General features: G+C 37.9%; 1 protein-coding gene across 3 annotated transcripts in view; it reads right to left on the bottom strand.

Moving 5' to 3' along the window:
* Positions 1 to 9,464, bottom strand: part of LOC144655381 (hemicentin-1-like) — a 52,398-nt gene extending 42,934 nt beyond the window's left edge. For 2 of the 3 annotated variants that reach the window (XR_013571082.1, XM_078515626.1), the window contains exons 1-4: positions 7,421 to 7,722; positions 3,413 to 3,715; positions 2,080 to 2,398; positions 550 to 815 (exon numbers count right to left, since the gene is read on the bottom strand). Coding sequence is in view for 2 of the 3 variants with exons in the window: in XM_078515626.1 (XP_078371752.1) it covers positions 550 to 815; positions 2,080 to 2,398; positions 3,413 to 3,715; positions 7,421 to 7,505 (973 nt within the window). In the remaining variant the exon portion in view is untranslated. Of the gene's footprint in view, positions 1 to 549; positions 816 to 2,079; positions 2,399 to 3,412; positions 3,716 to 7,420; positions 7,723 to 9,180 lie in introns of those variants that run through there. The other variant, XM_078515627.1, reaches the window with a different exon arrangement.
* Positions 9,465 to 14,053: the final 4,589 nt, after the last annotated feature.

Raw genomic sequence — 14,053 nt, 5'->3', positions numbered from 1 at the left:
CAAACAAATTAAATCTGGGTAAAAAAAACCTTGGTCAAAAAAAGGACAGATCTAGCTTATTTTGACCTGTAACATACATTACAAAAAAAGTTAATAAACACGATGAATGTTCATGGCGCATCATATAACCTTCAATATTATTGAAATCATTTGACTGTTTGAATCGGCAATTCATGCCAAATAGAACCAAAGATATGATTCTTTCGGTAGTTGTCTTAGACAATCCATTAGCAAACAAGTCTTGTCAAAATATAGAAATCGCTAATGTGAGTTAGATTTAAAATACGATAGCCTGTTTATATATGTAAATTTTGCACTACTTGATCGAACAGCGCTGTTTTATAATTTTCTGGCAAAGATATTTCATTTGTTTTCTCCAACAATACAACACAATGAAAACCAAGAGCAATGAATGACAAAAAACTGCATATGTGCGTATGCGTATGTGCGTATGCATACGTGCATATGATAATATTATGACTTGTGCGTATGCATATGTGCGTATACGGTGCGTGTGTGATGGACACTTATTTCTGAGTGGTACTGTACCTTGCACATCCAGATCAAAAGCCAACTTAGCAGATGGATCAACACCATTCGTTGCTATACACTCAAACTTCCCGTGATCTCTGGGATACACTGCACTGCGTATTTTAAGAACTTGTTCAGTGAAAGTGGTATGTAATGCTGGTTTTACATTTACTTCATAAACCTCATAGATAATCTTTTCGCAGCTTTTGTCATCTGGACCTGTACACTTTGTGACATCTAACTTCCTGCCATTCCTGTACCAGTGTACATCGGATTTTGGAGGTCTACTATTTTTTGTGCGCCCCTAAAATGAAAAAAAAAAAAAAAGAGAGGAAGAGAAAAAAAAAAAAAAAAAATATTATAAAAAAAAAAAAAAAAAAAAAAAAAAAAAAAAAAAAAAAAAAAAAAAAAAAAAAAAAAAAAAAAAAAAGGGCGGGGAAAAAAACCAGAAAAAAAAAAATATAAAAAAAAAAACAAATTATAAAAAACTCAACTGGCAGGATCTGGCTAGTTGGCTATTTACAAAGCGTAGAGGAGTTAAATTCAGGACAACCAAACACAAATCTATCTAGTGGCAGGGAGGAGGATTTGATCCCAGCACCTCACGCCGACACCTTCTATGTGTGTATTCCGATGGTTTAGAGAAAGCCCTTTATGACAACTTAGCTACAAAAGGGTTTAATCTGCACCTGTCAATTTAAAAAAAAACGTTAAGGATTTTGGCCACAGAATAAAATTTATTTATCACCAATTCACTTTCGTGATAGCTCAAACGACACAGAAAACCCCTTCAAACTTTGATTGATGGATATTATTTTTTAAACATCTATGTACAGTTGTTTTCTAATTTGACATCCTATATCAATGCAAATGGAGGTAAATTTATCTTTGGTTTAAAATTTTTCAAACTGGTTTGATTTTCATTTTTTCATTGTCTCCTTATGATCATCTTGATCTGAAACAAACGAAAATAAAAAATAAAAATTAAACCACAACATTTTGTATTTACAACAGCAGGCTTAAACAAAGCCGGCTATTTTGTCACATTCACCAGGGTTGTAAAAATACGTAGATAAAAAAAAAACACTAAGCTGGCTCATTATCAAGTCCAGCTGGCTTCTCTGGCTTACAGCTCTAAAAGTTTACCCAGGTCTTTCTTTTTGTCTGAATTTTCAGCCAGATTTAAGTTCTCCCTTAGCCGGTGAATTTAAACTAGCAGCTGGCCCTTAGCAGCATCCCTAATTCAACATCCATGGTGCCCGTTTGCATGCATGCTAAGTTGAACAATTGATCTTTCTGTCTATGACCTTCTACAATAGTCCATTTTACAGCTGCCTGCAAAGCGACCTAGCTTTTGAATGGTAGTGAGGCTGGAGGTAACCTTGCATTGATACAAACCTCTCTGCTTTATTATGTAAATGATGACTGGTTAGCGGCAGAACAACATGATTTACACAACAAAAGCAGTGACAGGTCACCTCCAGCCTCACTACCATTCCAAGGCCAGGTCACTTGGCAGGCAACTGTAAAAGTGTCTATTCACATAACACAAACTTACCATCAACTCGTATACTTATCAGCCTATGATCCGTCTTGCTATAGGCCGTCAGCACACATTTGTATTCACCAGCATCTTGGGTTTGAGCATTTGTAATCTTTAGAATAGCCTTCACTAAATTTTTGGTCGTATCAACAGCATTAGTGACCTTACTGTCTGGGACATTTTCCTCTCCTGAGGCAGTTATCTTTTTCCACTGAAGCTTGCTAACTGTGGTACCTTGAGCTTCACACAAAATTTGTCCATCTCCTCCTCGCAACAGAATCAGTGCAATGTTAGGGACCAATTGGAAATGCTTTGGCAATGCTCCTATAAAGTAAAAAAAGTAACGACACATTGTTTAATTATAAAAATTATAGCAATTGCAGCACACCATGAACATTTGTAAGCAGTACTGCAAAAGTCACATCACACTGCAAAAAATTAATGATAAAAATGTAAATAATTGTGCACACAAACATGTACTGTACATGTATAATATACATATATAGTGAATCTATGTATTCATACAGCCAAGTCAAAATGTTTCAAATTAGTAGGCAAGATACATGTAGCTGGAGTAGTGGGCTGGGCAGCAGAGGCCAAGAGCTCGTTTGGACACCATCTTGTTTGTAATGTACAGAAAAGTTGTCAATCTTTATTATATTTCTCAACAGCATGATCACATCCTTCAACAGCAATATTATTTTGTTGCTAATAAAAATATTTTGGCAATGTACATGTTGTAGAATACTGCCTTTTCTTCAGTTGGGCATCAACAGAGACACAATTCAGCAGCATCCATGCACATGTAAGACAATTTTTAACTACTGTATGGCTTACATGTACACTTCTCGTGATAAAAGCAAAGCAAGATCAATAAAATTTTTGTTTTAAAATAAATTTATTTTGTGACTGATTTTTTGGCAAGCGTGTTTATAATAACTGTTATCACATCCAAAGAGTGTTTGTGGAATGTGTGGTTCAAGAAAATATCCAAACCACAAAGGTCACACTAAGGGTCATCAATTGGAATTCCTTGCAGGAGGAGGGTCTTAAAACGCCAAAACAATTAAAGGAGCGTTTGAAGCAAAACTGTAATATTAAATGGAGTGGGGTGAGACTGGGGAGGAGGGGGGTGGGGTGTGGTATAAGGCTGCCCCGGACCAAGTGCAAGCCAAAACTAATCCACTTTCCCTGATTTTTTTTTTTTTTTTGTTAAACAGATTGGTCTCTTTTGGTTGTGCTAAAAAATAATAATTAGATTCGCTCTCAGTTTCTATCCGCTGTTGATAGTTGACCAGTGAGAGGCAAAAATCAGCTGATTTTGTGTAATTTGCTCACCTGACTGAAGTATCATGTAGCCAGAGGACATTGGCCAGCGAATAGTTTGGCTTCCAGCTGTTGCTTTGCAGTTATACCTTCCACCATCACCAACAACTAGGTACAGCAGGGTGAAAACTTGTCCATTCAAAATTAGTTTATTTGGCTCGACAGTTCTTTCAGTCCAAGTTACGAAATTTTTGGTGTGCAAGAGGGAGACTGTAGCATTTGGATTATCAGTTGTGCAGTTTATATCGATGTTTAAGCCCAAGAAGCCCTGCAATACAATGGCTGGTGGATTGAGAAATTTCAGCGCCCCAGCACCTACAGTCAACAAACATTGATGAGTAGAAAAACAGTTACAAATTACAGTGTACAGTGAGAGAGAAAGTTAATTTGCAGAACTGACTCCATAAACAAAATAAGGTGGTCTGGACTGCCAATGCCTGATTCCCTCTATGCAGTGTTTTCCCTAGTAATCAGCACAGCAGGTAAGAAAACTTTTCAAACTGTTAAAAAAAATTCTGGTAAATCCCAGCCATTTTCTAGTTTACCTACGGGTACATGGAACAGAATGTTATCCAAAATTGAAATGCTGGTCGAATTTTATTTCATGACAACTTTATTATGGCCTTGCAGACCTCTTTTGCCTGCTATACAGCCTAAGATAAATTGCATAAGATTATCTTCTGTTGTTTTAAGGGGATACATTTGCTGTCCCTTACATGACGTTCTACTTGAAAAAATCGATGGTCCTGTTTCGTCTCTGCTACGAATTGCTGCAGCTCTTTTTTTTTTTTTTTTGCTTCAAATACTCAACATTCATGACAGCATTGTTGAAAAGTTGTATTCTCAATGCTTCTTTTAACCTGTTGTCTGGATTTTGCTTTTTAAATACTTACGAAATTATGAGAAGAATGAGAAGACAACAAAAGCTGCCTTTGTCTTCACCACGCGTCAGCTACGGTCAACTAAACAATCAACTATTCTCTGCATTTTGCATGTTTTTGAAAACTAAACTATTATATGTAAGTAATATCTCTCACTTCTGAAATTATTTGTTACCTCTTTGCCTTTGTAATTGTTTTCATTTTCAACGAACAAAGTGAAAGGACAGCAATTAAGGATTGCTGCTGTTCATTGTGGGATTCATCATAGAAACTGTGCAACAACAGACGTGCAGTGCACTTGTCGAGAAGTGAGAAAGACAAGCAAAGCTTGCTCTTTCTTCGATAGGTATCAGCCCTCAGAGAATCGGAAAGAAAATGGAAATAAAGAATATTGAATACTAGCGCAAATTCGTAAATGAATATTACATTTGTTGCTGTTTATTCTCAATCTGTTATTTTATATTTTCGATCATGACTACGAAGGTGAAACGAGTGGTGTTACTTTGTTATTTACCTGTTGAATTTTCGAGATTTGTTAGCGGCCCTAGGCGGTAAAGAGTTGTGTTACAAGCGATTAATTCTACCGGTAAGGGTTACCGCCTGATAAAGAGAACACTGTCTAGGAGGTGCGCCTGCAGGAAAATGGGGTAGTTGTATTCATCAAAACATAGGTTAGACTCGGCAAAGATGTTTACAACTACCATGATTCCCTCTCAGCGTGCATCACAGAGTAAATTGGTCATTGTACAGTACACCCTTAACATAGTTTTTCCACATCATATTTTTCTAGTGCAACCTTGATTGGCAACACAAAAGATTTGTGAGGGACAGAACTATTTTGCTTTCATATAATTAGAGAGCAAGAAAAATTTTGAGAAGTTTTAGCGCAACCTGTCTTGAATAAGAGGGTCTATTATAGGGGGTCAAACATCCTACAAACTGCAATATTTTGTTCTTCTAAGACCACAAAAAGTTTTCGTTTTCTCCTAAAGACCGAGATCACCGTAATTTCTTGACGGACAACTCGCAAAAAATGGGGAAAAATAGGAATGTAGCCGCATGTAGCCAACGAGGCCTGGGCTCATTGGTGATATGTGTTTTTAAAATAAAGTACTTATTTACTTATACTCAAAACTGGCTTAAGGGGGCTCACAATAGTTTTAAGGATTTCTAGCACTTTTACATTTAAGGGATTCAATAAAAGGAAATAACATTTCTTTTTACAATTTCTTGGGAATAGCTAGTAGCTTGATCGCCAGTGAACCGAAATCATATGACGTCATCACCTGTTACAATAGCAACAGGATATGGGTGTAAATAGGAGCCATCATGGAGCTTCTAACGGTAATAGCGCAAAAAATAACTCGGTGACCCCTATTTTTCTGAATTTTATCCAATTCTACATAAAAAGGGGAGCAATTATAAAGAGTTTAAAAAAATTCTCTGGAGCAGATTTTATGTAATTACTCAAAACCGTAATTTTTGACTGGCTAAAAATCCGGTCCAGAGAATTTTTTTTAAATTTCACCTGTAGTTTTCTCTCAGGCCACATTACCTAATTTTGAATTAAAAAAGTGGGGTCACCGGACTTGTTTTTCAGTTAAATTACTTTGCGTTTCAAGAAAAGTCACGCGTGACCCACGTGCGTTTTAAAATCTGGCCTTTACAAGATCCCATCTTTCGCATGTGTAAACGTTGTCCGCTGGCCAATACGCCCTCGATTTGCTTAGAAGAGTCGCTTGCTCGTTTTCATATTTATCAGTTAAGTTGACCTGTAAATCAAAGTGCTGTTTATAAATGAACTAAACTAAAGCCACAGACAAAGCCGCCCAAGGAAAGATAGAGAAGTAAACGTATATTGCATGCTTTAGTTTCGGGAATTTCGTAGGTTTGGTTGGAAGTCTACTCCGGGATCTAGTTGATCGATCGCAGCGCGTACATAAAATTTTCTCCTCGGCACCATGTATGCTGATCGGCGAACATTTTTTTCTTCACCTAATAGTAACAATAAAGACTCTTTGCGACTAAAAATGTCGTGAAAACGCGATTTTCTCTGAAAACTGGATAAAAATAGACTTCGACAAAAAATTTACGTGCCGCCATGTTTGTTTGTCTTTTTCATGGCCGAAAAATCCCGCGAGTTACGCGCGTGATTCGCGAGGTTTGGACCCAGGCCTCAAGCGACCTTAAAACTATTGCGAGCCTCCTTAAACCGCGAAATTGACAGAGAATAATTGGCCATAAGACAGGTTGTCTTTTTTGGAAGAGATGTAACCCTATTCAACTGTTCAGACTCTTAGCAAAATAGATTTAACTACTTTCTTGTTATTAACAGCAGGGCACGTTAATCTTATAATTAACTTAACAACTGAAGTAAGTCTTCCCAGAACAACAAGGATGCATGCATAATTTTGCAAAACAAAAGACTTGCTGATTTTTAAACACTTTCAGTCAAATCACAGTGTAAAACAACATGGTGTCTACGTTTTCTGACATGTGTACAACAGGAGTGGCTCGAAAGAAAAATCTCTCTTATCTGCTCCAAGAAAATCCGAACGGAAAGGAAGTAGAAATAAGCTTACTTTAAGCTTATTTTTAGTCAAAAGGCCAAAAGGGTGGGCAAGCTAGTAAATTCTTACATTTCAAGACCACAAAATATGAACAAAATGCTTATTATTTCCACTGACAGATGGATTTTTTTTAAAAAAAATTCACATTTACAACTGGGCAGAATGAATCACAAGATAAAATTCCCGCTTGCCTGAACCTGCGGAACAAACCCAAGATTGGAATGATTGTCAACATCGATGTTATCGCTCAAACAGAGACCTAAATGACATTCTGACTTGTTCATATTGATCGACGCTATATAGCCGTTATGTAAAGCTTGTGATTTCCTTCACAATAATTAATACAGACAGTACAGATGAACGATGAAATAGGTTTGGAATAATATTTAAATTTGTTTCTTCGCAACGATGAACGTTTACCTAACGTATGGTGAAGTTGTAAACTTAATTTCTACATGCATGCACATTTATTTAACTCAAAATTGTATATTTTTTTTCATAAATATCGTCATCTCACATGTACGTGAAGACAAAGGCAATCTTGTTTGATTAAACAGTGATATACATACCTGGAGCCGTTAAAACAAGAAAAGCACAAGACACGAGGCTACAAGCAAGGAGCGCCCTGATACACTCCAGCGACGATGCTGCCATTTTTAAACAAAATGGTGGACGAAGGCAGTTCTTTTCCTTTCTCCGCGTCGATATTTCACAGAATAAATACTAACTGATTAGCTCTGAATTTTCTTTTTACGAATAAGTCGTTTTTTTCTTTTTAAAAATTCTCGCAATTCAGGGCGTTCTTGTTCTTCAGCAGTGTCTCTGACTCGAAGTTCGTATTTCACAGGAAGTGCAGTATGTTTAGGTGTGTTGACCTCAGCCAATCAGGAGCCAGTTTGGTTTTACCTTGACTCATTACGTCACGGCGTTATCAGTTAAGCTGACCTGTAAATCAAAGTGCTGTTTATAAATGAACTAAACTAAAGCCACAGACAAAGCCGCCCAAGGAAAGATAGAGAAGTAAACGTTTATTGCATGCTTTAGTTTCGGGAATTTCGTAGGTTTGGTTGGAAGTCTACTGTACTCCGGGATCTAATTGATCGATCGCAGCGCGTACATAAATTTTCTCCTCGGCACCATGTATGCTGATCGGCGAACATTTTTTTCTTCACCTAATAGTAACAATAAAGACTCTTTGCGACTAAAAATGTCGTGAAAACGCGATTTTCTCTAAAAACTGATAAAAATAGACTTCGACAAAAAATTTACGTGCCGCCATGTTTGTTTGTCTTTTTCATGGCCGAAAAATCCCGCGAGTTACGCGCGTGATTCGCGAGGTTTGGACCCAGGCCTCAAGCGACCTAAAAACTATTGTGAGCCTCCTTAAACCGCGAAATTGACAGAGAATAATTGGCCATAAGACAGGTTGTCTTTTTGGAAGAGATGTAACCCTATTCAACTGTTCAGACTCTTAGCAAAATAGATTTAACTACTTTCTTGTTATTAACAGCAGGGCACGTTAATCTTATACTGATTAACTTAACAACTGAAGTAAGTTTTCCCAGAACAACAAGGATGCATGCATAATTTTGCAAAACAAAAGACTTGTTGATTTTTAAATACTTTCAGTCAAATCACAGTGTAAAACAACATGGTGTCTACGTTTTCTGACATGTGTACAGCAGGAGTGGCTCGAAATAAAAATCTCTCTTATCTGCTCCAAGAAAATCCGAACGGAAAGGAAGTAGAAATACTTTAAGCTTATTATTTTTAGTCCAAAGGCCAAAAGGGTGGGCAAGCTAGTAAATTCTTACATTTCAAGACCACAAAATATGAACAAAATGCTTATTATTTCCACTAACAGATGGATTTTTTTTTAAAAAAAAATTCACATTTACAACTGGGCAGAATGAATCACAAGATAAAATTCCCGCTTGCCTGAACCTGCGGAACAAACCCAAGATTGGAATGATTGTCAACATCGATGTTATCGCTCAAACAGAGACCTAAATGACATTCTGACTTGTTCATATTGATCGACGCTATATAGCCGTTATGTAAAGCTTATGTTTTCCTTTTACAATAATACAGACATTACAGTACAGATCTCCCACGTTAAACGATGAAATAGGTTTGGAATAATATTTAAATTTGTTTCTTCGCAACGATGAACGTTTACCTAACGTATGGTGAAGTTGTAAACTTAATTTCTACATGCATGCACATGTATTTAACTCAAAATTGTATTTTTTTTTTTCATAAATATCGTCATCTCACATGTACGTGAAGACAAAGGCAATCTTGTTTGATAAAACAGTAATATACATACCTGGAGCCGTTAAAACAAGAAAAGCACAAGAGATGAGGCCACAAACAAGGAGCGCCCTGATACACTCCAGCGACGATGCCGCCATTTTTAAACAAAATGGCGGAACGAAGGCGGTTCTTTTCCTTTCTTCGCGTCGATATTTCACAGAATAATTACTAACTGATTAGCTCTGAATTTTCTTTTTAAGAATAAGTCGTTTTTTCTTTTTAAAAATTCTCGCAATTCAGCGCGTTCTTGTTCTTCAGCAGTGTCTCTGACTCGAAGTTCGTATTTCACAGGAAGTGCAGCATGTTGAGGTGTGTTGACCGCAGCCAATCATGAGCCAGTTTGGTTTTACCTTGACTCATGACGTCACGGCGATAAGCTCCGACGCATTACGCATTATCTGGAAAATTCAAAATATTTCCACGATTTCGCAAGTTCTTTAGTTAGACTGCATTTTATTATCAACTCCCTAAAATTAAACATTTACACTTTCTACACCTTAACATAGATAAGCTTAGCTAGATTTATTTTTGTAAAATCGTGGATAAGCTAGCGTATCATTCGAAAGCAAAGCAATTTTCAATTTTTTTTTTTTTATACACAGGAAAAGGAAATTGCAAAACCTTTTTATTTTCCTTTCTTTTTGTGTTTTTCCTTGTCGCGTTCTTGGCGATGACACAATATTAGTTAACAAACATGCCAAGAGTCAGTTTTTCACGCTATATTGTGAACAGACTGGGTGAAGAGCTTATTTGTAATTTAGCTTTTTATTATTAATTTTATTTCCGAGGTTGCGAAATTTTTCTTCAGTTGAAGGAGTTGAAATTATTATTCTGATTCAATAGGTAAGAGACCCTACACTCGCCAGCTCCACAGGAATAGGCATATGATAACTTCGCGCCTAAGAGGCACATAAGGCTGAGACCAGAGATTTCCATTGCTCCCTTTCCATGGCTGCCTTCTCAAGTTCTTTCTACGTGTTTCCTGCCGTTTTCATTTCTGCCTCGATCGTCCTCCTCCAAGTCTCTCGTGGACGTCCTTTCTTCCTTCTTCTGCTATCTGAGGTCCACCTTAAGGCAGTCTGGTTATGCTATCTCGGTCTTTCCTGCTAACATGCCCAAGCCACCTCCATCTTCTTTGCTTTATGACCCGTTGTCGTGTCCTGTGATAGAGTTTCTTGTTTGTGATCTTCTGGTGCCAATATATCCTGCATATCCTTCTCAGGCATGATGTGTGGAAACCTGACGGACTCTGGCTGTCTCTTTGTGTAACCTTCCAGCATTCTGCACCATACAGTAGCACTGACAAGACATTGCTGTTATAGATCTTTATCTTGTTTTTTTACTGATGTTTGGTGACCTCCATACTTTATTCAATTGGACAAATGATGATTTGGCATTCTAGAGACGGTTGGTAATGTTCTTAACCGTGGCATTGCTTTTTGTCATAACACTTCCCAGGTAGGTAAATTTCTCTACTTCTTCCAAATCTTCATTCTCCAATTCACTGGTAATGGTGTATCTGTAAGCTGCATTGTCCTGGTCTTCTTCCTGCTGATCATGTTCAAGCCCAGTTGTTTGGCAGCAACCGATCGAGAGGTCTGATGATTTTCGCTGTAGTTGATCTCTTGTAGAAGACACTAGCGCCACATCGTCGACAATGGTCTTCCATATACAGGTAACAAAATTCACTAATTGCATCATTTTCTCTCACATTTAGATGTTATGAATCGAGACTTTCCTATCGACACGGAGCAGGTTGGCAAAAAAAAAAAAATGGGATTGGATCATTGGTGAGAAACCAGGCACAGTGCTGGAATGCTATGGTAACAATATTGAGAAGATGCGGAAAAGAGAAAACCGGAGAAAATCTAAAGCGACCCTGGCAACCAGTGCGTGCTCTCAAAGCGACTATGAAGACAACGCTCAGCAGGTGGAAATGGAGACTGACAAGCTACATAAAATGTGCCCGGAGAAAACCGAACGAATCAATTTGTCTGCCGATGAAATAAACAAGATAGAGGTCGAGACAAGGCGGCAAAGTGATTGTTCAATTTGGCACAAAATGTGAAAGCAGAGGCTTACGGCATCTCGGGGAAGCTTTGCAAAAGAAGGCTCAGAGACTCAAAGGACAGTGCAGAATGCATTATGGTCAATCAATCGACAGCATGATAATAATTTTCCAGGGTAATTTCGCTTGAGAATAAGTCAAATGAGTTCACCTTTCAGTTCAGTATTGAAGCAGCAAATGTGATATTTGTGCTTTTCGTCGAAAGGTTTGTAATATGATACCTTTGTTTTTCTCTTAGACTGCTGTGATGCGTTTAAGTCTAACTAAATTAACGCCACGGATTCTACAAGAATCATACCGCATTGTCTCCTTCAGCATTTAGACACAAATTTTCAGAACAGTGCACGAGCAGAGCACAAACTATGAATTACAAAGCATAAAATGTCGAAATTGCGACTTTCCCCCCCCCAAAATTGTCGCTAAAGATTGCGGCTTTTTCCCCGAAATTATCGCTAAAGCATTTTGTGCGCCAGATCATGCTCTCGCCACGGTCTGGTGAACACGTCACACGCTCACTCAAGCATGAAGCCGAAAAGCACGTGTGAAGATTTCTTTCAAGAAATGTCGGAACCGTCACGAAAGCATGTTCAAACAACGAGGAAGAGGTTTTACAAAATAAAACGGAGATTAGTTCAACCGATGGAGAACAAATCAAAGGAAAGAAAGTGACGGATGTAATATGATACTGTTGTTTTTCTCGCAGATCGCTGTGATGTTTAAGTTTAATTAAATTAACGCCACGGATTCTACAGGAATTCTACCGCATTGAAAAGCACACCACGTTAGGCTTTAATACAAAATTTCTAAACACGTCCCTGTTATTTTAAATTTCGATAGCTTGAATTTCAGCAAACGAGAAACAGCAAACGAGATACTTTTGTTTTTGTCAAAAACATGTAACATTACGTAACATTACACTTTTGTTTTTGTCGAAAACGGATGTAACATGATGATATGGTAACGTGATTTATTTTCTGCAAACAAGGCGACATTGATTATAACACAGATATTATCAATTGATTATGAGATGCTAGATCACCTTTTCTAAGAAAACAGCGTTGCCATATCAAGAATTATTTCACATGAACCACTATGACGCCTTAGTGTTTAATTCAATTACTGAATTTGTCGTTTTAACTTGGCGCCACGGAGTCTACACGAATCCTTCTGCAGAAGAAACACGCAATGTTCGTGATGTAGACTGATCTGCGCATGCGTTTAGCACAAAATATTTTGTTCCAGAGAGAATTGTACCACAATGAGAGCATAGTGCTTTCGGAAACAAATATATACCTTGAGTTCTTCAATTGTAAGTGTCGTAAATATACTCCCCGTTTTACCAAGGGCACAAGGTCAGGATTTCTCCATCCCCTCCCCCTTTACAGAAATAATTAATTATTTGATATTAATTAATTAATTAGTGATTAAAAGTTTACACCGCGTTAGCGGTTTAGTGGCTTAGTGGTTTAGGGGTTTAGCAGACGCCAACCCACCAAACCATCACAATAGTGCGTTCTGCACTAAAAACCAACTCCATGAACAAGATTAGTCAAAGAAATATTTACCCAAAGTCTATCTCGAGTGATTCTTTGCAGTGATTCTTTTAAAGACCACGAGGAAATTGCTATTGAAGAATACTGCCGGGCTTTTTTTATTGTAAAGAGCATGGCTACTTTGCGCTCCTCCTGATGGTGTAGTTGTTATCAATGGTGTCGCCAAAGGACTAACTGAAGAAAAGTGCCCATATTCTGCGGTAAGGAAAGAGGGGTATGGTTACTCTCTGCTTGAGACGAAGTGATCTCGGCTGGGAAACTTCAACTGAAAAAGAATCACCATCATATCTATCAAGTGCAAGGCCACCTTCACTTTATCAGGTACAAATAGTGCGACTATATTGTCTGGTCACCTTCTGGACTACACGTAGAATGGATAGACTACAGCAAAAAGTTTTGGGAGACGAAAATGTTTCCAAACCTGAAATTGTCTTTCTTTAATTGCTTATTGTCAGAAATTGCGTCGCGATCAACGCAGCTTGAAAAATCCTGACAAATTCATCATAGACAATAGACCATATTCGTATTCTCGGTATTGGACTGGAACTAGCCTGAAATGGAGGCTTATGCGTGTAATCTTTTCAAATGCATCGATCGCCCCTAAGAATGACTGCGTGGGAGGCAAATGACAAGTAGGTCTTTTTAATGATATTCCCCCACATCAGCCTCCTTTCAGGCGCCTTTACAAGCTAGTTCCAGTCAGAAGAAGGGGTCCCCTTATTTTCTCTTTTTCCAGTCCAATACCAAGAATACGAATATGGTCTATTGATATAACATAGAGCGGTTTTCACTTGAGTGTCGAAAGTAAATTGCGTTTGCTTTGGTTTTGAATTACTGCGCTTAGTGATTGGCTTAAAAATCTCGCGCCACTTTCTTAGCCAATCAGAAGTAAAACCCAAACCAATCGTGACTAGCTCGCGCACGTTTTCCCGCGCTTTGTGCCAGCTACATTTATTTGCTTCGAGTTTTGATTGGTTCACTGGATTGCCTATGTCCTTTGTGATTGGCCAGAGTTATTGCTTTGGTTTTGGTTTTACGACAATCAATTGAAAACTGCTCTAATAAAACGAGTCATCCCCCCGATTAACGAAAGAGAAATTAGAGAGATGTATTCTACAGCAACTTTCCAGCCTCGGAAATTTGTTTGTGGATTGATCCTGAAGTGTGTGATCCGTGATCTGTGTCCTTTCACCGCATCAGCGTACGATTTCGAAGGGAAATCCATAATCTCGAATAGAACTAAATCGCGAATTAAATGCTCTACA

Source organism: Oculina patagonica, chromosome 5, assembly GCF_052425735.1.
Source record: "Oculina patagonica isolate OP01 chromosome 5, crgOcupat, whole genome shotgun sequence".
Lineage (NCBI taxonomy): Eukaryota > Metazoa > Cnidaria > Anthozoa > Scleractinia > Oculinidae > Oculina > Oculina patagonica.
This window is presented reverse-complemented; position numbering and strand designations above follow the sequence as displayed.